Raw genomic sequence first — 22,079 nt, 5'->3', positions numbered from 1 at the left:
CAAAACTCCTCTTGGATACCCAAATCCTCAGATGTTCAAGTTCCTTCTATAAAATGTCATAGAAGTTGCATGTAACCTGCGCACTTACTGGATATTTTATATTTTAATTTTAAAATTTAATTAACTAATTGATTTGATAGAAAGCTCCCCTCCACTGGTTCACTCCCCCAAATACCTACACCAGCCAAGGCTGGAATGAGCTGAAATTAGAGTTGGGAACTCCATCCAGGTCTCACATGTGGGTGACAGGGACTCAGCTACTTGAGCCATCACCTTCTGCCTCCCAGGGTCTACATTAGCAGGAAGCTAAACACAGGTACAGAGCTGGGATTCAAACCCAGGTACTCCAATGTGGGATGTAGGCATCCCAGTCTGCAGCTTCACCATTGTACCAAATGCTGCCTCCCCTGTCCACGCCACCCCCCCAAACGTTTTCAATCAACTCTAGATTACTTATCATACCCTATACAATGCAAATGCTATTTAAATAGTGTTGTTTAAGGACTAATGACAGGAAAAGTAGTCTTTCCCTTTTCTGTACTGATGTAACTTTTTTTCCCAGTGTTTCTGGTCTACCAGTGTTGAATGTGCACGTGCAGAACCTGAGGACACAGAGGGCCAGCTGGGGATGTCATTTGTCCCGCCGTGTGCCAAGCGTTGTTACACGTTTTCACAGGCAGTGTCTCTTTGCTGCCATCTTTTCCTCTCTGGGCATGGGACTGGTCCCTGGATTAGAGACCAGGAAGCTGGAGACAGATAGGATTGGTAACTTCTCCAAGATCACACTAAGGGTGGGGCTAGGCTCAGGTCAGGTCTTCAGCTTTATAAAATAAGTAAGACTCTTTCCCCCACATCCTTAGGGCGCTCTGTATCTGTGACATTCCCAGCTATATGAAGTTTTGAAAATTATCTTTAAAAAGCCTTTCTTTACTATTTTTAGAGGAAACTCTTCAACGTATGATATACTTTCTGGTCTAAGTTAATCTGATTGATTTTGTAAACTTTCTTTTTTAAAAGTTAATGTATTCATTAATTTGAAACGCAGTGCATCAGAGAGAGAGAGACCCAGACAGAGCGCTTCCATTCACTGGCTCACTCCTCAAATGGCCACAATAGTCAGGGCTGAGCCAGGCTGAAGCCAGGAGCCCAGAACTCCCTCTTGGTCTCCCACAAGAGTGTCAGAGACCCAGGCACTCGGGCCATCTTCTGTTGCTTCCCAAGGCACATTAGCAGGGAGCTGGATTGGAAATGGAACACTCAGGACTTGAACAGGCACTCGTATGGAATATTGGTGTCACAGGCGGTGGCTTAGCCCGCTGCACCACAGTGCCAGCCCCAGTCTGATTTTTGAATGACTTCATTTTGAATGATTTTGGTAATTAGTGACTGTCCTACAAACTGGAGAGTCAGTAAGCATCCCTCTGCTGGTGAGTTTAGAGCTCGCAGGCTCTGAATCTGAAGGGGGAATCCCGGAAGTCCTGACGTCAGCTGTGGATGCTCAGATTCTGGGGCCTTATTTGCCATCTTGCAAACAGTTGAGAAGCACTGTGGGACTGGTTTTTCAACTTATGAAATAATCAGAAAAATTTCTGTGTGTGTGTGTATGTATCTATCTATGTTTCCAGGTTCATTCTGTTAGTGAAAGTCAGCAGAGACCATAGAGGTTGGCACATGATTGGTGCCCAATAAGTAGGACTTGAGCAGGTGAAAAAACAGAGGAGGCATCGCTTCTCAGCCCTTTGGCTAAGATCAAGTGTGTAACGAACGAGGCTTCTTTTGAAACACATGGACACTGTGCCTCAGAGGCTTGCGATACCATGAAGTATACGGACGATGGTCGGTAAGGTGATGCTTTCCTCTAAGAACCCTGAGCAAGAGTCTAGTAGGATTGTGTCATTCCTGAAATTCACTCCTAGGGCAAACATAAATTTCCATCCCCGGACGCAGTGCCCCTGCCCGAGATACTTCGATTACAGTTTGCGTGCCAGTCGGGGGTGGGGACTGTCCAGCCAGCCCGAGGGACATATCAGGCCCTCAAAATCATCTGGTCTGGGCCCCACCAAGGCAGCTACAGGCAGAACTCAAAATTCAAGAAATCTGTAGTAGGCTCACTTTTAAGTCCATCATTTAGTATGGCCTACAGGTGATCTAACTATCCAGATGGCAGGGGGAAAAAGTTCCCCACCCCTGCAACGGGGGCCAGAGTAGAAGGAATAGAATTAATCAGAACTCTCCCTTCTCCAGTCATGCCATGTAACAAAGTTGCTGCTCATGCGTGTGTGTGTGTGTGTGTGTGTGAGACAGAGAGAGAGAAGGACTTGTACATGTATTTTACATCCAGGTTGAGATCTGTGGAAAAGTTAAGGTCTGTATTAAAGTTGTTCATCTCCCTGTTGAGTGTTATGAATTAAAATATCGGGGAATAGGAGTGTTTCGCTGCTGGTGTGCTCTTCTGCAGGCGGCACTGGGAAGCCTGCTTCTTCCCCCAGTGAAAGAGGGAGGCAAGTCGAGGGCATACATTCTTAGCAAATAAAGTCATTACAACTCTTGGTTCAAACTTCACCTCATTTGTTCCAGGCAGTATCCCGGGGCTCCTGTTGGAACAGCACACGGTAGACTAGACTTAGGAGACAAGGTTTTTTTTTTTAGTATTATTATTAGCTTCTTTTGAAAGATGCCTAAAGTCAAGTCCCTGGAAGGAGCCTAGCACCAAACATCTTTGTGAGTCTGCTGGGTGGGTGAGATGGATGATGAGACCACGAGGAAGCAGCAAACTGCTGGGAAATGGCCATGTTCAAGATAAACTGATCAGTGCTCCTGGAAAATCCGTACCGGGGAGATATGGGAAAAGGAGGAATGAGAAATCAGGTTCCAGAGGGTGCTTTCATGTCGGCGTATTTTGGTCAGAGCTGGTGAATTCTATGAAGGGAAATGACAAATACCTTTTTGGGTTTCAGAAAAGGCAATAGTTCACAGAGATTTAAGTGAGGATTGGAATGGGAAAGTGTTCTGCTTAGAGGCATTTGTTTCAGGGTTATTTCTGGCTTAATTTTTTATTTAAGCGGAACTTATGGGGGAGTCAGTCTTTTTTTGCTTGTTTATTTTTTTTTCCAAAGGTTTATTTATTTGAAAGGCAGAGTTACAGAGAGTGGAAGAGAAAGGGGGGGGGGGGAGAATGAGAGAAAGATGAGTTGAGATGGATAGAGTAGAGTATCTTCTATCTGCTGGTTTACTCTCCAAATGGCTGCAAGCTGGGACTGGACCAGGCTGAAGCCAGGAGCCAGGAGCCTCATCCAGGTCTCCCATGTGGGTGCAAGGGCCCAGGGACTTGGGCCATCTTCCTCTGCTTTCTCAGGCATGTTAGCAGGGAGCTGGATCTGAAGTGGAGCAGCTGGGACTTGAACCAGCGCCTCTCTGGGATGCAGGCATTGCAAGTGGCAGCCTAACCCACTATGCCACACTCCCACCCCTGAAGTCAGTCTTGAGTATACATGTGTGTGCAACTGTGTAGCCTCCCACAGGGAGACCTAAGACTTTTCCAGCTCGCATAGGCTCCTTCCTACCTCTGCCCATCCAGAGCCCCCCAAGGTGGCCAGAGTTGTGGCCATGGTCATCACAGATTTGTTTTGTCCAGTTGTCACTTCGTATGAATGGAGCCACATAGTATATTCTCTTATGTATGTCAGATCTGTAGGGTGCCTTTCTTTTTCCTCCTTGTGTGGCTATTAATTCCTTTTTCTTTTTATAATATCAGTAAATCGGGGCTGGCACCGTGGCTCACTTGGTTAATCCTCCCCCTGCGGCGCCAGCATCTCATGTGGGCACTGGTTCCAGTCCTGGTTGCTCCACTTCCAGTCCAGCTCTCTGCTGTGGCCCAGGAAGGCAGTGGAGGATGGCCCAAGTGCTTGGGCCCCTGCACCTGCATGGGAGACCAGGAGGAAGCACCTGGCTCCCGGCTTTGGATGGGTGTAGCGCCAGCCGTAGCAGCCATCTGGGGGGGTAAACCAACAAAAGGAAGACCTTTCTCTCATCTCTCACTCTCACTGTCTAACTCTGTCAAATTAAAAATAATAATAATATCAGTAAATCAGGGAGAAAAGGCCATAAAGGTGGAGAAAGTGAACGTGGTATGGAGCTGTAGGCTGTTTGTGTTCAGTTCTGAAATACCCCTTCTCCATCATGTGTGTGATACATTCAATCTGCCATGATCTGGGCTTCCTAGTGTTAAAAATGTAGCAATGTGTACTAAACTATCTAATAGAACAGCCACAGCCACAGGTGGTGATTTAAATTAAAAGTTAATTAAAGTTTAAAATCCAGCCCTGGAGCCAGTGTTACAGCATAGTGGGGAAAAGCCACTGCCTGTGACACCAGCATCCCATATGGGCGTTGGTTTGAGTCCCAGCTGCTCCACTTTCAATCCAGCTCCCTGCTCATGCACCTGAGAAATCAGTGGAGGATGCCCCACGTGGGAGACTAGGAGGAAGCTCTTGGTTCCTGGCTTTGGCCTGGCCCAGCCCTGGCCATTGAGGCTATCTATCGGGGGAACTAGCAGATGAAAGATCTCTATCTCCCTGCCCCTTCCACCCCCTGCCCACCCCGTAACTCTGATTTTCAAATAAATAAAGAAATGAATCTTAAAAAAAAGAAAGAAATTCAGTCCTTAGCTGTGATTGCCACACTTGAGATGCTCAAGTAGCCACCTATTTCAAGTGGCGCCACAGTGCCACAGACAGCATTTGCTCTATTGCAAGCAGTCTGTTGGATGCTGCCATTTAGAGAGGTGACCATTCACTCCTTCGCTCGTCTTCCTGCTCTTCTCTAGACATACATATGTTGCAGTAGTTTGGGGTTTTTTCCATTATAAATTAACATTTAATTCTGTTGTTCTCAGACCGTTATCATACATGCTTCTCTTTCCTGTGTTAACCCTTCACGTTGGGAAAGAAAATAAATGTTAAATCCCCACGCTAAACTGAACTTTTGACTTCTAAAGTGCACCATGCCTTCTCCCACTTCGCGGCTTGGCAGGTCTGCTTGGGACTCTCCTTGCAGCAGCCCAGCATTTGTTCTCATCTATTAGGCCTTGGCTGAGGCTGTCTCCAGGGCCCTTCCCCATCCTTCCTCCTAGTCCCCAAGTCATTGAGCTGCCATGGTGCCCTGGCCTTCCCCTGCCCTTTTGGTAGTCGCTTCTTGGTCTCTGTTTCCCACTGGCCGAGAAGCCTGCTAAGGCCAGGCACCATCTGTCCGCTTTGCTGCTGTCTCTCTCTCACCTGGTCAATGCCTGGCTCCTCGGAGATGTTAATAAATACCGTGGAAGGAAGGGACAGTGGGCTGAACAAGGAAGCGGCAGAACCGAGCAGGTTAATGTTAGGGCGGGCTCGTTTCCCCTGGGTGAGGTGTGCGGCCCAGAGGGGCTTAGCAGAGATGGCGCTCCACCCGACCAGCTCAGGCTACTACAGGAAAAGTCAGATGGGAAAGGGGAGTTTAAGAAAGGTGATGACGCCATGGATAATTCTGCTGCACCTGTCAGTGGACAGCGATTCTATGCGCCACAGGACAGGTGTCCCCCAACCAAATGACCTCATAGAGAGGCAGCTATAGAGCAGAAAGAGTACTGTACCCGGGAGGTGACAGAAATCCCTACTCAGTCCAGCTCTAAAAACAGAGAGATGTGGGACAGGCAGGTGGTCTCGTAGTAAGCTGCTGTACCGTGTGCTGGATTCCAATCAGAATGCCTGAGATTGAGTCCCAGCTGATGCCCACTGTCAGCTTCCTGCTAAGGGGCACGTTGGGACGCAGCAGGTGCTGGCTGAAGTTGTCACTCTGAGGTCTGGATTGAGTTCCCAGCTCCTGGCTTTAGCTCTGCCCAGCCCTGACTGATGTAGGCATTTAAGCATTGAACCAGCAAATGGGAGTTTTGTCTGTCTGTCTCTCTCTCTCTCTCTCTTAAATGAATACGTTTTTTTGTTTTGTTTTGTTTTTTTGTTTGTTTTTTTTTTTTTTTTTTTTTTTTACTTATTTGATAGGTAGAGTTAGACAGTGAGAGAGAGGGACAGAGAGAAAGGTCTTCCTTCCATTGGTTCACCCCCCAAATGGCCACTACGGCTGGCGCTGTGCCGATCCGAAGCCAGGAGCCACGTGCCTCCTCCTGGTCTCCCATGCGGGTGCAGGTGCCCAATCACCTGGGCCATCCTCCACAGCCACAGCAAAGAGCTGGACTGGAAGAGGAGCAGCCAGGACTAGAACGTGGCGCCCATATGGGATGCTGGCGCCATAGGAGGAGGATTAGCCAAGTGAGCCATGGCGCCGGCCCCAAATGAATAGGTTTTTAAAAATAAATTTATTTTCCCCAGTAACAGACAGTCTACAGATAGGAGACCCGTGTTAGCTGATTTGCTGACTCGGCAGTCAGGGAGGACGCAGGTTCTCCAGCTGGGCACTGGGTTTCTCCTTCAGTGAGGAGGTGGCTGCTGCTCGTAGTGTCCCGTCTGGAAAGTCAGTATCCAGATGAAGGTGGGACAGTGCCCACTGCAGTCCCTGGCAGGCGAGGGGCTGCCATGATGATTGGATGAAGCCTCTGGAGCAGGCAGGGTAGCCACTGAGTGTCACCTCCATCCCACGACAAATGCCAAGACCTCCAGCCCCATGCCCACCCCCACCCCAGCCTGTAGGTTTTAAAAGTTCTTTCCATCTTTCCCACTACAGGAAGTACCAAATGGAAGCCCTTTAACCCTGTTAGCTACCATCAGCACCTTAGAAAGGATCGTGGTGAAGGGGACACACACACGGAGCAGGGAAGGTGTCAGAGTGGAGGAAGACCCTGGGAGGAGTTGGAGGGCTCAGCAAAGACCAATTCCAATCCTTGCCCTGAAGGGTTAACCCCCCCCCCCCCCAGCCAGAGAAACTCTGGTTCAACTTTAAATGTAACAATATCCATCCATTTATGATTTATAATGTAAACGGTAGATATTCTGAGAAATCTGGAATCCTTCAGCCGATCAGTTATGCTATAATTCTTTCCTCCTTCTATATAGACCTCGCAGTGTTAGAGCTGCGCTGAATGAGGTCACAGTCTAACGACAACATTAACCCTGCAAATCTGTTCATTTTCGCCTGAGCACCCTCAGGCGGGATATAGAATGTGTCCAATTGAAAAACTATTACAGACTCTGCAGTGCTGTGACGGGCTGAATTATAACAGGGAGGGAGGTGCGTGTGTGTGCAGCCAGGAAATGATTCTTTGAAAGGAAATCAGACCATATATATATATTTATATTTAAAGTGGAGGTTATGTGATTGCATTTTCAAACATTGATGTGAGAGTCGCAGAGGGAGCTCCTATCCACTGGTTTACTCCCCTTATGCCTGTCAGGGTCATTGGGAGGGCGGGAGGCGTAGTCAGGAGTCAAAAATTCAATCCAGGTCTCCATGTAAGTGGCAGATACCCAGTTACTTGAGCTGTCACCTCTGCCTGTCAGGGTCTGTGTTGACAGGAAGCTGGAGTGAGGAGCCAGAGCTGGGAACTGAGCCCAGGCACTCCAGTGTGAGACCCTGGCATCCCAGCTGCCACCTTAACCATCAGGCCAAAGGCTGGCACCTAAAATGCTACTTTGACTATTTCTGAACCTTAACTGTTTTGTATTTCCTACGAACCCCGTCGTTTTAGTTTTTCCCTTACCCAGTAACCCATGAACCTCTTGATGTGATGCAGACACTCTTTTGCACTTTTAAGACCTATTTTTGCATTACTAAAAAAATATAGGACCTGTAATATGATGAATCCCCATGAGCCTGCCACCCAATTTAAGAACTAAAGCGTTAACTCTCTTGCTGTGACCATTTCTGCCTCCGTGGAATTGAATTCGACGAGCCCACGAGCACCACACAGATGGCAAATGTTTTGTGTGTAAGCCCAGTGGCCACCCGGTTCCTAGTAGATGCGGCATTTCAGAGAGTGTGTGCGTTCGCAGTCTTGCTTGGACATGTGGTTAATGCTAAATAGTCTAACAGTTGTGCCTCAGGTAACTCCTCAAGCTAATCCACATCGTAACATCTATGCTGTTTTGCAAATTTATATTTTTTCGCGCCGCGTTTTATGCACAGAAACGAGATGACTTCCCCTCTGTAATCTCCATCAAAGGCATTTTTCAAAATCCCCTTCGTGCGCTTTATCGTTGGCTTTGGCACACACCATGTGTTTGAAACCAGTCTCCGGCTAAATTAGAAATAGGGCATATACGTGTGTCGTCAGCTGTCCAGAATTCATCTCTAACTGATATTTTAGCTTATTCTTCAGTTGCAGACTCTAAATATTTGACCCTTCATGGAGTGCCAGAGACCTGACTTGACTTGTCTGTGGTTTGGGCTCTAATGTAAAAGCAGTCAACCTTGTTTGGGTAGCGTTTGAAATATTTATATTGTATCCATGGAAAGGATAGAATATTTTATTTTCTCGGGAGTACAGTTTCCCCAGCAGGTTCTTGCGGCCACAGTGTGATGTCCCCACTTTGGTCTCTGTGCTCACGCTGAACCTCCGCTTGTACTGCTGCACGTTGCTGCACGCCCGTCTGCCTGGGTTCCACCTTGGGAGCCTGATTGGTTCGAGGAGTCAGGGATACAGAGGAGCACTGGCCTCTGGCTCACAAGCACGTGTTTGTCAGTGAAGGCTGTGCTAAGTCCTCCCAGGCACACAGCCCTTAGGGACAGAATCAGGGAACAGTAGGTAGAGGATGGGCTGGTTATTAATTTTTTAATCTGTGGACTGAGAAACTTGCCACCGGTGCCTCTCTGCAAGATTGCAACGTGTATGAGCTGATGGCTAATCTCATTCTGCCCTCTCTTTCTTGATTAGAAAAATTTAGGAAAAGGTGTAGCACTCAGGTGCCAAAGATCTGTTTTTATTCCAAGTGCATAGCAATAAAGAAGTTGTCAAAGGATAAGCCATACCCGTTTTATTTGGATGTGTATTTTATTAAGCATTGATTATCTCCTCATTTGGGATAAATAGAATTTCTCCCCATGCCATTTACCGGTTGTTAAATTCAAGAATTCATTAGTACTGGTCTTCAGAATTATCTGAAAGGAACCCTTGCTCAGCTCCGGGATTCTGAGCACGTAAAGTTTCCCTTCTTTTTGTTTCATAATTTGTTTTCCTAATATTCACTATTTCAAAAGCGAGAGCTTGCTGATTTTAGATTTTATTACTGAGAGAATATCAGCATTAGTTACTGACTTATTCTTTATGATCTATGTATTTCCTTTCTTTCCACTGAAAAGAGAAACACTGTCTAAACTTGCTTATCTCTCCATAGGACAGTCGGCCCAATATGTCAAGACCTCTGATCACTAGATCCCCCGCATCTCCACTGAACAACCAAGGCATCCCCACGCCAGCACAGCTCACAAAATCCAATGCGCCCGTGCACATCGACGTGGGCGGCCACATGTACACCAGCAGCCTGGCCACCCTCACCAAATACCCCGAATCAAGGTAATCTGGAAAATGCAGAGGCAGCCTCACAAGCGTGTGTGTGTGATGCTCTAACTGTTTTTCCTTTGACCATCCGAGCAACATGGCCACAGCAACAAGGCTGGGATTAGGACACGCGAGTGCCGTGTGGGCCACCCTGCAGCAGAGGCTGCCCTTGGATCTGGCTGTGTGTCTCCCCTCAGTTAGGATCCGGCCCATAGCTGAGTTGAGTGCATGTGTAAGTGGGAGGCAGGAACAGAGTTCTGGAATATTTCACTCCATGAAGATTGTTGTAACTCTTCAAGTGGTACAAGAAAGGTGATTTCTACCCCCCTCCTTTCTTCCATCTTCTTCTAGAACACACAGTCTTATAAATCCTTAAAATTTTGTAGAAAATCACTTGGCCAACAACTTGTGAACTACAAAAAAGAGACTCTTTATCAGTCTTCCTATCAGACTCTCAACAGTTTTATATCTGGGACTATGCAATTTGTGAAGCAGTAAAAGAGAGAGATCTCCTGCAAGGCTGTTATCAGCGGTATGTTCACAACAGCATGAGAACAATCCAGGAAGCCAGTTTGAGTTAGCTCCTCTGCTGCTGATCTCACCTCCTGTTGATGTGCCTGGGAGGCAGCCTATAAGGACTCAAGTATTTGGGTTCCTGCTTCTTATGTGGGAGACCCAGATGGAGTTCTGGCTTCTGGCTTCAACCCGGCCCAGCCCCAGCCCCGCTGTTGTGGCCATTTGGGGAGTGAATCAGAGAATGGAAGATCTCTCTCTCTCTCTCTCCTTCCCCCTTTCTGTCACTCTGCTTTTCAAATAAACAAATAGACAAACTAACCTTTTTTATTTTTAAGTCCACAGAGCCAAGATGGCCTTCTTTAGGAGAAAAAAGGGAAGGCCATAGAATGTAGGGCACAGCTCAAGGCAGATAAGTAACTGTATAAACTGTATGAAGAAGCAGGCTATGCCTATGGGATATCCCCTGCCCCACTCAACCCTCCCATTCCTAAAGGAGTTCTGAGGAATTAATCTCCTTTGCAGCCTGGGACAGCCCCCCTGGCTCTGCCCTAGATTCAGGGGCCATGCCCAGACCCTGTAAGGGAATTGATCTTCATGAGCTCTGCTGATAGATAGAGGAACTTGAGCTTGCATGGGCTGGTGTCGGGGCAAAGGGTGTTTCTGTTTGTGTCTGCTCATGAGAAATAGAAACCGACTTCCTGGGTCTCCAGTGTTAAGGATGTCTTACAAAGTAACACATGGCGGGGAGCTTCAGCCCAAGCAGACAGCACTGATGTAAAAAATCACTGTCCCCTTGGAAATGGCCTGAAGACTGGGTTTTGGTTTTGGTTGGTTTTGGCTTTGGCTTCGGCTTTGATTTTGGTTTTGTTTTGACTACCTGGCATTTTATGAAAGATTGGGAAGAAGAAAGATAAACTGTTTCCTTTCTTCTATCTACTGCTTCACTCCTCAGATGGCCACAATAGCCAGGGCTGGGCCAAGCCAAAGCCAGGAGCTAGGAGCTTCATTGGTGTCTCCCATGTGGGTGGCAAGGGCACAAATACTTGGGCTACCTTCCACTGCTTTTCCCAGGCCATTAACAGGGAGCTGGATCAGAAGTGGATCATCCAGGACACAAACTGGCACCCATATAGAGTGCCAGTGTTGCAGGCATACCCACTGTGCCATAATGCCAACTCCAAGTGGCCTATTTTAAAGTGCAATGATAACACCAGGTCTGGCATTGATATGATTGAGTGCCTGATTGTAGGTGCTACATCATATTGCAATCATGCTTATTTTTTTCAAAGAATATTGATATGCATAATGCTATTTTTTAAAAATACCTATTCCATATCTTCTAATCTGCTAATACCAGCTTCAACAACAGAGAATCACAGCTGGTCTTTCTGATGAGCAGCTAATTCTAGGGGACAGGCTACAGGATGTATAGAATGCAGCAGTCAAGAAGCAAATGTGGAACTGTAGCAAAATTCACTGCTGGGATGTGGTGGCCTTTCTGCTTCAGTTTGCTTTTTAAACCGATAGTGGAGGGCTGTTCATGCAGGTTAAGTATCCCACTTCTGAAATGCCTGGGGCCAGAAGTGTTTTGAATTTCAGAAATTTTCAGATTTTGGAATATTTGCATGTCTGTAATGAGATATCTTATAGATGGGACCCAAGTCTAAACATGAAACATGTTTATGTTTCCTGTACACCTTAAGCACACATCCTGAAGTTGATTTTGCACGGTATTTTTAGTGCACCAGTGTTTTGCAGACGATCACGTGAGGTTGGGTATGGCATTTTCCATTTGCGGCGGCATGTCAGTGCTCTGAGTTTTAGATTTTAGAGCATTTTGGAGTTTGGATTTTGGATTTTTCAGGTGAGGGATGCTCAGTTGTAAAAACACCATTTGTCTCTGCACTGAGCAGCTGGCTTCCTAATGACGTTCATTGCAGCTGGGTGGGTATCTGTCCACCAACTCGTATCCCATGGGGTTGGACCTTTGTGATGCTCTCTGGTATTTCTGGGCTGTTGGCAGTGCAGGAAGACAAGGGGTTGGAGGCTGTATTTATTCAGATCCTGTCTTGCAAGTAATTGGCCACGTAAGTGTAAAATATATTATTGAAATTCTGTCATTTTTTTACTTTTTTAAAAAAAATTTATTTATTTATTTGAAAGGCAGGGTTGCAGAGGTAGAGAGAGAGAGAGAGAGAGGTCCTCCATCCGCTGGTTCACTTCCCAAATGGCCGCAGCGGCAGGAGCTGGGCTGATCCGTAGCCAGGAGACAGGTGCTTCTCCCTAGTCTCCCATGTGGGTACAGAGGCCCAAGGAGTTGGGCCGTCTTCTACTGCTTTCCCAGGCCATAGCAGAGAGCTGGATCGGAAGAGGAGCATCCAGGACTAGAACCAGTGCTCATATGGGATGCCGGCACTGCAGGTGGCGGCTTCACCTGCTACGTCGCAGTGCCAGCCCCTTTTTAATTTTTTTTTTTTTTTAATGTGCTCATGGAAAACACAGAATTACCGGTGTCCCACTGTTTTTTTTTTTTTTTTTTAGTTTTACAATGCTTATCTCTGAACAGATATATTTTTTTAATTTATTTTTTATTTTTTTTATTTTTTTTATTTATTTATTTTTTTTTATTTTTGACAGGCAGAGTGGACAGTGAGAGAGAGACAGAGAGAAAGGTCTTCCTTTTTGCCGTTGGTTCACCCTCCAATGGCCGCCGCGGTAGCGCGCTGCGGCCGGCGCACCGCGCTGATCCGATGGCAGGAGCCAGGTGCTTCTCCTGGTCTCCCATGGGGTGCAGGGCCCAAGGACTTGGGCCATCCTCCACTGCACTCCCTGGCCACAGCAGAGAGCTGGCCTGGAAGAGGGGCAACCGGGACAGGACCGGTGCCCCGACCGGGACTAGAACCCGGTGTGCCGGCGCCGCAAGGCGGAGGATTAGCCTAGTGAGCCGCGGCGCCGGCCCAGATATTTTTATAAGCACATCTTATTAAACCCCTCCCCCCCAGCCTGATACTTGTCTCATCAAAAATCGCCTGTGTGACTAGGAAACAAACAGTTGTTCACCTTCTTTTCTCGCCTCTCCCTGAGCTTCCTCTCACTGGTGAGCTGCAGTGTCGCTGGAACAGCAGCAAAGATAATTTGTGATTCATTAGCTCTAGATTTGGACGCTGGCTCTGCCCTTGACCCACCAGTTGTTTGGCTGTGGAGGGGTTCAATTTCTGCACGCCTGTCTTCTCTCTTGTAAAATAGGCACAACTATGTCTTCTTGCAGGGTTACTGGGAGGATTAAATGCGATTATGAAAAGCACGCCATGGCCCTGTGCCCAACACATAGTATTGCCTTTCTACTTAATCTCCTGCCAAACCTAGCAATTGTTTCTTTTCAAACTGCCTTCCCAATTCCAAATATATCCCATTCCTCCCTTTCTTGAGCCAGGGAAACCACCTTGTGTCTGGATTCTTGCAGTCTCAGGGGCTCTTTCCCTGCACCTCCTTGTCCTCTTACTCTCACCTGTGACAAGTTCCAAGATCATCCTTATCATTAGCAAATATCTTGAAGCTTACGGCAAGACTCAAGCCTTACAGCGTGACTTGTGTTGCGGTTGCTTATACCTAACACAAATGACATCGGTCCAATAATACAGATTTAGATGTGGAACACTAGGAGTTGCTTTGTTCTTTGTTTTATGGATTTGGGGGAAGTAATTAAATGTTAATTTCAAAGCAACAACCGATTTTATTTTATTTTATTAAGATTTATTGGGGCCAGAGCTGTGGCTCAGCGGGTTAAAGCACGGCCTGCAATATTGGCATTCCATATGGACACCAGTTCAAATCCTGGCTGCTCCACCTCCTATCCAGCTCCCTGCTAATGTGCGTGGGAAAGCAGTGGAGGATGGCCCAAGTGCTTGGACCCCTGCACCCATTTGGCAGACCTGGGAGAAACTCCTGGCTCCTGGCTTTGGCCTGCCTTAGTCCTAGCTGTTGCGGCCATTTGGGACGTGAACTAGCAGATGGAAGATCTCTGTCTCTCCTTTCACTCTGAAATTCTGCCTTTTTTTAAATTAAAGATTTATTTTATTTATTTGAAATGCAGAGTGATAGGGTGAGACAGAGATCTTCCATCTGCTAGTTCACTCCCCACATGGCTGCAGTGGCCAGTGCTGGTCCGGAACAAGGCCAGGAGCTGAGTCTCCCATGTGAGTAGCTGTCCATTGCTTTTCCAAAGGCATTAACAGGGAGCTGGATTGGAAGTGGAGTGACCCGGACCTGAATCGGCACTCCAGTATGGGATGCCAGCATCCCAGGCAGTGGCTTAACCCACTATGCCCCAACACCAGCCCCCATATAAATTGTAGTCATCAAAGATAGAAGAAATGTTTTTTAATGATTTGCCCTTAGGTGTCAGGGGCTCCTCTCATGCCAAGGGACAGCTGGGGCACCTTATTAACTGTTAAGGACATCAGGTTGCCCATGACCAGGGAGTTACAAATAACTCCAGCGGTCATTCTCTAGGCTGTAGGGTACTTCAAACCCCTTCCGCTACCTGCCCCACTGCCTTCAAGCTACAGTTTCTCTGTCACCTGTCTCTTCCTTGGTGTAGCCCTGGGGGAGCAGGGCTTGCTGTAGGATTTCAGGGTGGGGGGGATTTGTAATGTAAACGTACTGACTTATATGACAAATGACCTTAAAAGATGAAGTGTCTTTGTCTATAATTTTAGAAGTTCTGCAAACAGTGTTTATTCCACTTTGACCTATCATGCATGCTTTCTTATTCTGTCTTTATTTAACCTCCTCTTTTGGCACGTGACCAGCCTTAGCACATCATCGCCCAGAAAGTGGTAAGATGGACCACATGGCTGAACATTGGAAGCACCTGGGAAGCATTAAAAACCCATCTCAGACCTGCCCTGGACCAATAAAATGGGACCTCTGCAATTTTCCCAAGAGGTCCTGATTTTCACCATCTGGCTTTGAACACAGAGAGCAGGCCTCCAAGAGAATTCAGACATCTCCCTCAATGAATATTGTGTGCTAGTTCATAATGGCCACTGTACCCACAGAGAATACCTTTCGGTCATTTCTTTTACCAAGGTTACCAATGATCCCATGGTATTGTGTTGGCCTGTGTGGTTGGTTTTTTTTTTTTTTTTTTTTTTTTTGTCCGCTGGTTTTTGGTTTGTAAGCACTAGTGGTACCTTAGTGAGCAAGTGGATGTCTGCACCTCACACAATGGTTATTCTCTGCTTCGTTACTCACTTCCATTATCCCATGTCTTTTAGCTAAAGGGACTGCAGTTTGGAAGCTAACTCAAAACTGCTTACCTGAGTGATGTACTGTGTCTGACCAGTGTTTGTGTGAGATGCACAGCAGCTCTTTTGACGTGTTTATGAAGCAGAGGCTACTTTGTACCATCTCAGAGATGATAAACCTGGGCCCTTTCAAAGGCTCCTTCGAGCCACCAATTCTGATTGTGATCTTGAACTGTGCATCGTCAGGAAAGACACCCACTCCAGGTCTGCAGTAACTTTATTTAATTTTTAAAGATTTTTAAAATTTATTTATTGGAGAGGTAGAGTTACAGACAATGAGAGGGAGAGATAGAGAAAGAGGTCTTCCACCTGCTGGTTCACTCCCCAAATGGCTGCTATGGCCAGAACTGCGCCGATCTGAAACCAGGAGCCAGGAGCTTCTTCCAGGTCTCCCACACAGGTGCAGGGGCTCAAGGACTTGGGCCGTCTTCTACTGCTTTCCCAGGCCACAGCAGAGAGCTGGATTGGAAGAGGAGCAGCTGGGGCCAGCGCCGCGGCTCACTAGGCTAATCCTCCACCTGCAGCACCAGCACCCCGGGTTCTAGTCCCAGTCGGGGCACCAGATTCTGTCCCGGTTGCTCCTCTTCCAGTCCAGCTCTCTGCTGTGGCCCGGGAGTGCAGTGGAGGATGGCCCAAGTGCTTGGGCCCTGCACCTGCATGGGAGTCCAGGAGGAAGCACCTGGCTCCTGGCTTCGGATCAGCTCAGCGTGCCGGCTGCAACGCACTGGCCGTAGTGGCCACTTGTGGGGGGTGAACCAACAGTAAAGGAAGACCTTTCTCTCTGTCTGTCTGTCTGACTGTCTAACTCTGCCTGTCAAAAAAAAAAAAAAAAAGGAGCAGCTGAGACTAGAACCGGTGCCCATATAGGATGCTGGTGCCATAGGTGGAAGATTAACGTACTACACCGTGGCACCAGCCCCATGCAGTAACTTTACATCAGTTTTTTTTAAGTCAACAAAACTAGACCACCATTGAGAAAGGAGGTTAAATGGATATACAAAGAAGTCAAGAAATATTTTCAAGTTTGTTATCTTGATTTACAGCTTATAAATATCTAGACACTTGGAGCTGGACTCTGGCCCTGGACTGTGCAAATTTTAAGGGCAGACCTGATTTGATTATACCTGATTAAAAAAGCAAAGGCACTCGTTATTAACATCCTTGATGATAGACAATCCAAGTGCCTAAGTAATTCCTCTGAAGTAACTAAGATTCGTACCAAATTACATAGCCTCTTCAAGAATTACCATTGGCACTGAAGTGTCTTCTGAGTCACATGTGTGAGATATTAAAAATATATTTTGTGATTGCTTTAAAACAGGTATGGAGAGCTTTTTTTCTGCCAAGGGCCATTTGGATATTTATAACATCATTCGTGGGCCATACAAAATTACCAACCTAAGAATTAGCCTGCTGTAGATTTATTGAATTTTGAGTCCCAGATGATTTCGTGGGCCTTATGTGGCCCTCCAGCCTGATGTAAAAGAAGATACAAGTCTGAGTTCAAAGTCAGGTCATGAGTGTTTGCTTCAGAATTTGAGGAAGATGTTAGATTGCTAAATAAAAGCAGCTCTGGTTTCAGGACCTCGGCTGGATTTTGATCCTGACGTTATTGTGGCTCTTGATGATGGCTTTGACTTTGATAATCCAAAGTTAGGTCTATTTCATCCTTTACTGTCACCTCTAACAGCAGTCTTAATAGCAGCTTTATTGATGGCTATTTAGACCTGCATTCTGCTACTCTTTAATGAGCCCTATCAGATGATAACAAGGCAGGGGTCTTAGTGACAAGAGCTGCTGTCAGCCAGGGACCGACAGGTGAAAGATGAGCCATCTGATCTCATGGCTTGACAGTTTTGTACATTTTAAACCCAGTACATGAGTTAACTCCCACATAGGCAGATTATGCTAAATTAGTCTCTCTGAAATAGCAGCAGAGTTACTCAGCACACTGGCATACGTAGGTAATTGCAAAACCCAAAAGAGACTGAACTTTCAGCCTTGCCGCCGACACCCATGGCCACCCAAGGGGTGTGTGTCTTTGGAGCGTTAGCATGGGATGCCAAGCGTGTGTGCTTTGCCAACAGTGATCCGGCTTCTGGCATGCATCCCTCTGGGATGTGTTAGCCATTGCTAGGGTGTCGACGTGGAGCTCCACCAAACGGAAAATCAGACCAGGGCAGGATTAGGAGATGGGGGAGTGCGTTCTGAAGACTGGATTCTAACGTTGGGATTTCCATGCAATTGCTGTCTGCCAGCCTGGAGTTTTCTGTAATCCTGTATTAGGGCTGGGGATCCTGTGCTGTCAGTTTTTGTGACAGTTCCAGTTTTAGCACTGTGGTCTCTAGCCACGGGTCCAGCTAGGTTGTCACCCTGCCCAAGTGTCAGGATCTGAACAGAAATGCCTTCAGAATACTTGTAAATGCATCCTGTTTGCCAAACGGCTTGTTGAGTCTTCTTTCAGAGTTACTGCATGGCACAGAAGAGAAAGCTCTTTACTGTGGCCTGCTCCTTAGAGCCACATCTTTGATAAATGTCTGTATCCAATGGCAAAGTCACAGAGTAGGTTATGGGAGATTTTTAGATGACTGAATATAGACCTGAGATGTACAGCTGAAGCACAAATGGAAAGAGAGAGCATCTCTCTGCTGCTATGAAAACTCCTGCTAAGGAAATGCATAACATGAAGAAGAGTTGTCACTGGTGAGACTGGTTGATTTTTTTTTTTTTTGTAAGAAAATGAACTCATGGAAGGATTCCTGAAGAGGAAAAGCACCTGGCAAATGAAAGACAGAGGTTTCCCTGGAGACATGGGGACATTCTCCTTCTCTCTCTCTCTCATCTGCAGAACTGCTTTCCCAGAATTGTTCCTCAGCTGCATAGGCAGAGAATAAATGAAACGGTTAGCTTCAGAAGACTTTTTTTTTTACCCAATGAAAGTGGATTCTCTGCTCAGTACTGGAAAGGTCTTCCTCCCATTACTGACAAGGTACTATTGGCAGACTCATCAAACCTCTGTTGCCACTAGGGAACAAAACAGACTGCAGTCTTAAAGTAATTCTAACTCGTAAGTCTTATCTTAGAGCAGAATTGTAAGCGTGGGTGGGGAATGTCCGGCCCCTGGGCCATCTAAAGCCCACAGAATCATTTGGTCTGGCACTGCCAAAGGAACCGCAGGTGGGACTTGAAACTCAAATCTATAGGAAGCGCATTTTTAAGTTGATGATTTTGTATGGTCCACGACTGATGTTGTGAATATCCACATGTTCCTTAGCCGAGAACAGGTTCCCCACCCTTGATTTAAAGAAAGGATAATCACGCATCACCTGTAATTTCCCCTTTTCTTTTATTCATTCAACATACTTTAAAAAATAAAAGATTTGGGGCCGGCGCCATGGCTCACTTGGTTAATCTTCCGCCTGTGGCGCCGGCATCCCATATGGGCGCTGGGTTCTAGTCCCAGTTGCTGCTCTTCCAGTCCAGCTCTCTGCTGTGGCCCAGGAGGGCAGTGGAGGATGGCTCAAGTGCTTGGGCCCCTGCACCCCATGTGGGAGACCCTGAAGAGGTTCCTGGCTTTGGATCGGCGCAGCTCCAGCCATTGCAGCCATGTGGGGAGTGAACCAGCAAATGGAAAACCTCTCTCTCTGCCTCTCCTCTCTCTGTGTAACTCTGACTTTCAAATAAATAAATAAATATTTAAAAAAAAAAAAAGAAGAAAGAAAAAGAAAAAAGAAACAGAAGAGAGACCAGTGTTGCAGCAGAGCTGGTTAAGCCAACACCTGCCATATGGGCACCAGTTTGAGTACTAGCTGCTCCATTTCTGATCCAGCTCCTTGCTAATGCTCCTGGGAAAGTGTGGAAGAGGGCCCAAGTATTTGGGCCCCTGCACCCACATGGGAGACTTGGAAGGAGTTCCGGGCTCCTGGCTTCGTCTTGATCCAACCCTGGCCACTGTAGCCATTTGGAAGTGAACAAGCAGATGGCAGATTCTCTCTCTCTCTCTGCCTTTCAAATAAATAAAAATAAATCTTAAAAATAAATAACTAGTGGGCAGAATTGTGACGCAGTGGGTAAAGCTGCTGCCTGCAATGCAAGCAACTCATACGGGCACCAGTTCAATCCCCCAGCTACTCCACTTCCAATCCAGCTCCTTGCTACTGCACCTGCAAAAGCAGTGGAGGATGGCCCAAGTCCTTGGACCCCTGCTCCCACATGAGAGACCTGGAAGAAGCTCCTGGCTCCTGGTTTCCACATGGCCCAGCCATCTGGGGAGTGAACCAACGGAAGGAGGACCTTTCTCTCTTTCTCTCTCACTGTCTATAACTCTGCCTGTCAAATAAAAGATTTTTCTTGGAAAGGCAGAGTGACAGGGACAGAGAGAGACACAAAGAGAGATCTTCCATCTGTTAGTTCACTCCCCAAATGCCCATAACAGTTGGGGCTGGGACAGGCTAAAGCCTGAAGTGAGAAACTCCATCTAGGTCTCCCATGTGGATGACAGGGACCCAAGTACTAGGGTTATCATCCACTGCCTTCTATGCTTATTAGCAGGGAGCTGAATCAGAAGCAGAGCGGCCGGGGCTCAAATTGGCACCCCATGGGATACTGGTGTCACAGGTGGCATCTTAACCTATTGTGTCACAATGCTAACCCCACAAGTTAAAGTCTTTTTTTAAAAAAAAAATTTATTTGAAAGGCAGAGTTACAGAGTGGCAAAGGCAGAAGCAGAGAGAGAGAATCTTCCATCCGCTAGCTCACTACCCAAATGGCTGCAGCTGTGCTGATCCGAAGCCAGGAGCCAGGAGCCTCCTCCAGGTCTCCCACATGGGTGCAGAGGCCCAAGGACTTGGGCCATCCTCTGCTGCCTTCCTAGGCACATTAGCAGAAAGCTGGATCAGCAGTGGAGCAGCCAGGACACAAACTGGCTCCCATATGGGATGCCAACACTGCAGGCAGTGGCCCCACTCGCTCTGCCACAGTGCCGGCCCCAACAAGTTAAAGTCTTAAAAAGGAAAACTGCCTGGTGCTGCTCCTGAAGATTCTAGTTTTATGGGTCCTGAGCCTGGGGTTTTTGATGCCTCCTCTGTTCAGCCACGTAGTCTGTATCAGTCCACTGTCCATTGCTGTAACTAGGGCTAAGAAATTGATACAGAGGCCTAGCTCACAGACTGGGGGCCCAAGAGCATCTTCTAAAGCCTCCAGTGAGGGCCACATGCTGCTTCATGCACGGCAGGAACGTGGAAGGGACGTGGTTGCACGTACGGGAGAGCTCCCTAGGCAAGAAAGCTGAGGGGCGATGCCAAGCTTGCTTTATAACCTCCTTCTCTTGTGAGAACTCATTCACTTCTGCAAGACCTGACTCATTCACAAGACCTAATCCTGTCCCCCAGAGAACCTAACCCAGGCCCTGGTGAGACTGGAGCCCCATGACCTAACCACCACCCACCAGGATCCCCCTAAAGGTCCCACCATCTCTCAGTGCTATTACACTGGGGACGAAGTTTCCAGCACCTGCAACTTCAGGGGACAAACCATACCCAAGCCATAGCATAGACCATTGTTTCACTTTCAGAATGGTGTTCCAACAGTGGGCATTAGCCAAGGGGCAGGCCATCTCACTGTTTCAAGCCACTTCATCCTCAAGGTGGTCTTTGCCTTATCTACTAGAAGAGAGCTTCTGGGTGAGGGCTGGGGCACAGCTGCACCTGCTGAGCCCTCTGCCCCCGAGGCGGCCAGAGCTTCCAGGCCAGCCGCTTCCTGCTACGATCAGCCTTCACTCAGCACTGTCACTTTCTATATGTGTCACAGCTTTAAAAAGCTTGAAAAGCACTGCGTTAGACTGGACAGTGGGATCGATGAGTCTTGTTTTTATTTGCTTATGGTTTTCTGGAAGTTCAGTTTTTAAGCCCCCGTGTCTAGTATACAGGTGTGCTTGCAGCAAGGGACAAAGCTGGCCGTGGCCAGTGGCCTTGGCACACATTGATGGCTGGCTGGTTGTCTCTTTAGAGAGAAAATCCTTAACAAAACCCTTGGTGACCAGCTTTGACCCTCGCACGGTGTGCACTGGAAGGAATGGTGCCCTGGACAGTGCAGGGCACTGAGGGCTGCTCTTCAGGTACAAAGTGCTGGGCCTGTGTGCAAGTCACCCCCTTCCCTGCGCCCTCCCTGCCTGTTGCTGTTGAAGCCGTAGGCCCGAGTGTCCCACTGGTGCAGCAGAACTCGCCCAAGGCTCGCACTGTGTCTGCACAAAACCTGCATGTACACACCCCACACAAGTCAGGAAACTTTAAAACTTCATTTTTAAAATATGCTCTCTAAACCTGTATCTTGGATTTTTAAACAAATAGTAGAGCCCCCAGTGCCTTGCGTGCCATGCCTGGTGCATTGCAAAGGCTTGAGGTGTATTTGAACACTGACTGAATTTTCCTTAGCGTTTCTCTCTATGACCAGGAGAAACTCAGTCACCGAGAGGCTGCTGCGTCATGAAGATGAAACCCTGGGAATCAGCAGGTGCTAGAATGACCTTAGGACTTAGCAGGCCTCATGCAATCTGGGAAGCAAAGATTTGCATCCTTTTTTCTTCAAGGCATAAATCAGAAAGGGGTTTTCTTGCCTCGCTAACCTAGGGAAAGTAATGAGCTAGAGTGACCCCAGCGTTTTGAAATGCTTTCTCCCCAGGTTCCGGCACCGTGGCCCTGTGGGTTAACACCCTGGCCTGGAGTGCCAGCAACCCATATGGGTGCCGGTTCTAGTCCCGGCTGCTCCTCTTCCAATCC

General features: G+C 47.4%; 1 protein-coding gene across 2 annotated transcripts in view; it reads left to right on the top strand.

Moving 5' to 3' along the window:
- The window catches only part of KCTD1 (potassium channel tetramerization domain containing 1), a 114,002-nt gene that overhangs the window by 47,037 nt on the left and 44,886 nt on the right, over positions 1 to 22,079 (top strand). For both annotated transcript variants that reach the window (XM_062201499.1, XM_062201498.1), the window contains exon 2: positions 9,315 to 9,493. In XM_062201499.1, coding sequence (XP_062057483.1) covers positions 9,330 to 9,493 — 164 coding nt within the window. In that variant the 5' untranslated portion in view covers positions 9,315 to 9,329. The remainder of the gene's footprint in view (positions 1 to 9,314; positions 9,494 to 22,079) is intronic.

Source organism: Lepus europaeus, chromosome 9, assembly GCF_033115175.1.
Source record: "Lepus europaeus isolate LE1 chromosome 9, mLepTim1.pri, whole genome shotgun sequence".
NCBI classification, from domain to species: domain Eukaryota; kingdom Metazoa; phylum Chordata; class Mammalia; order Lagomorpha; family Leporidae; genus Lepus; species Lepus europaeus.
Note: the sequence above shows the minus strand (reverse complement) of the source record. Positions and strands in the feature narration are given on the sequence as shown.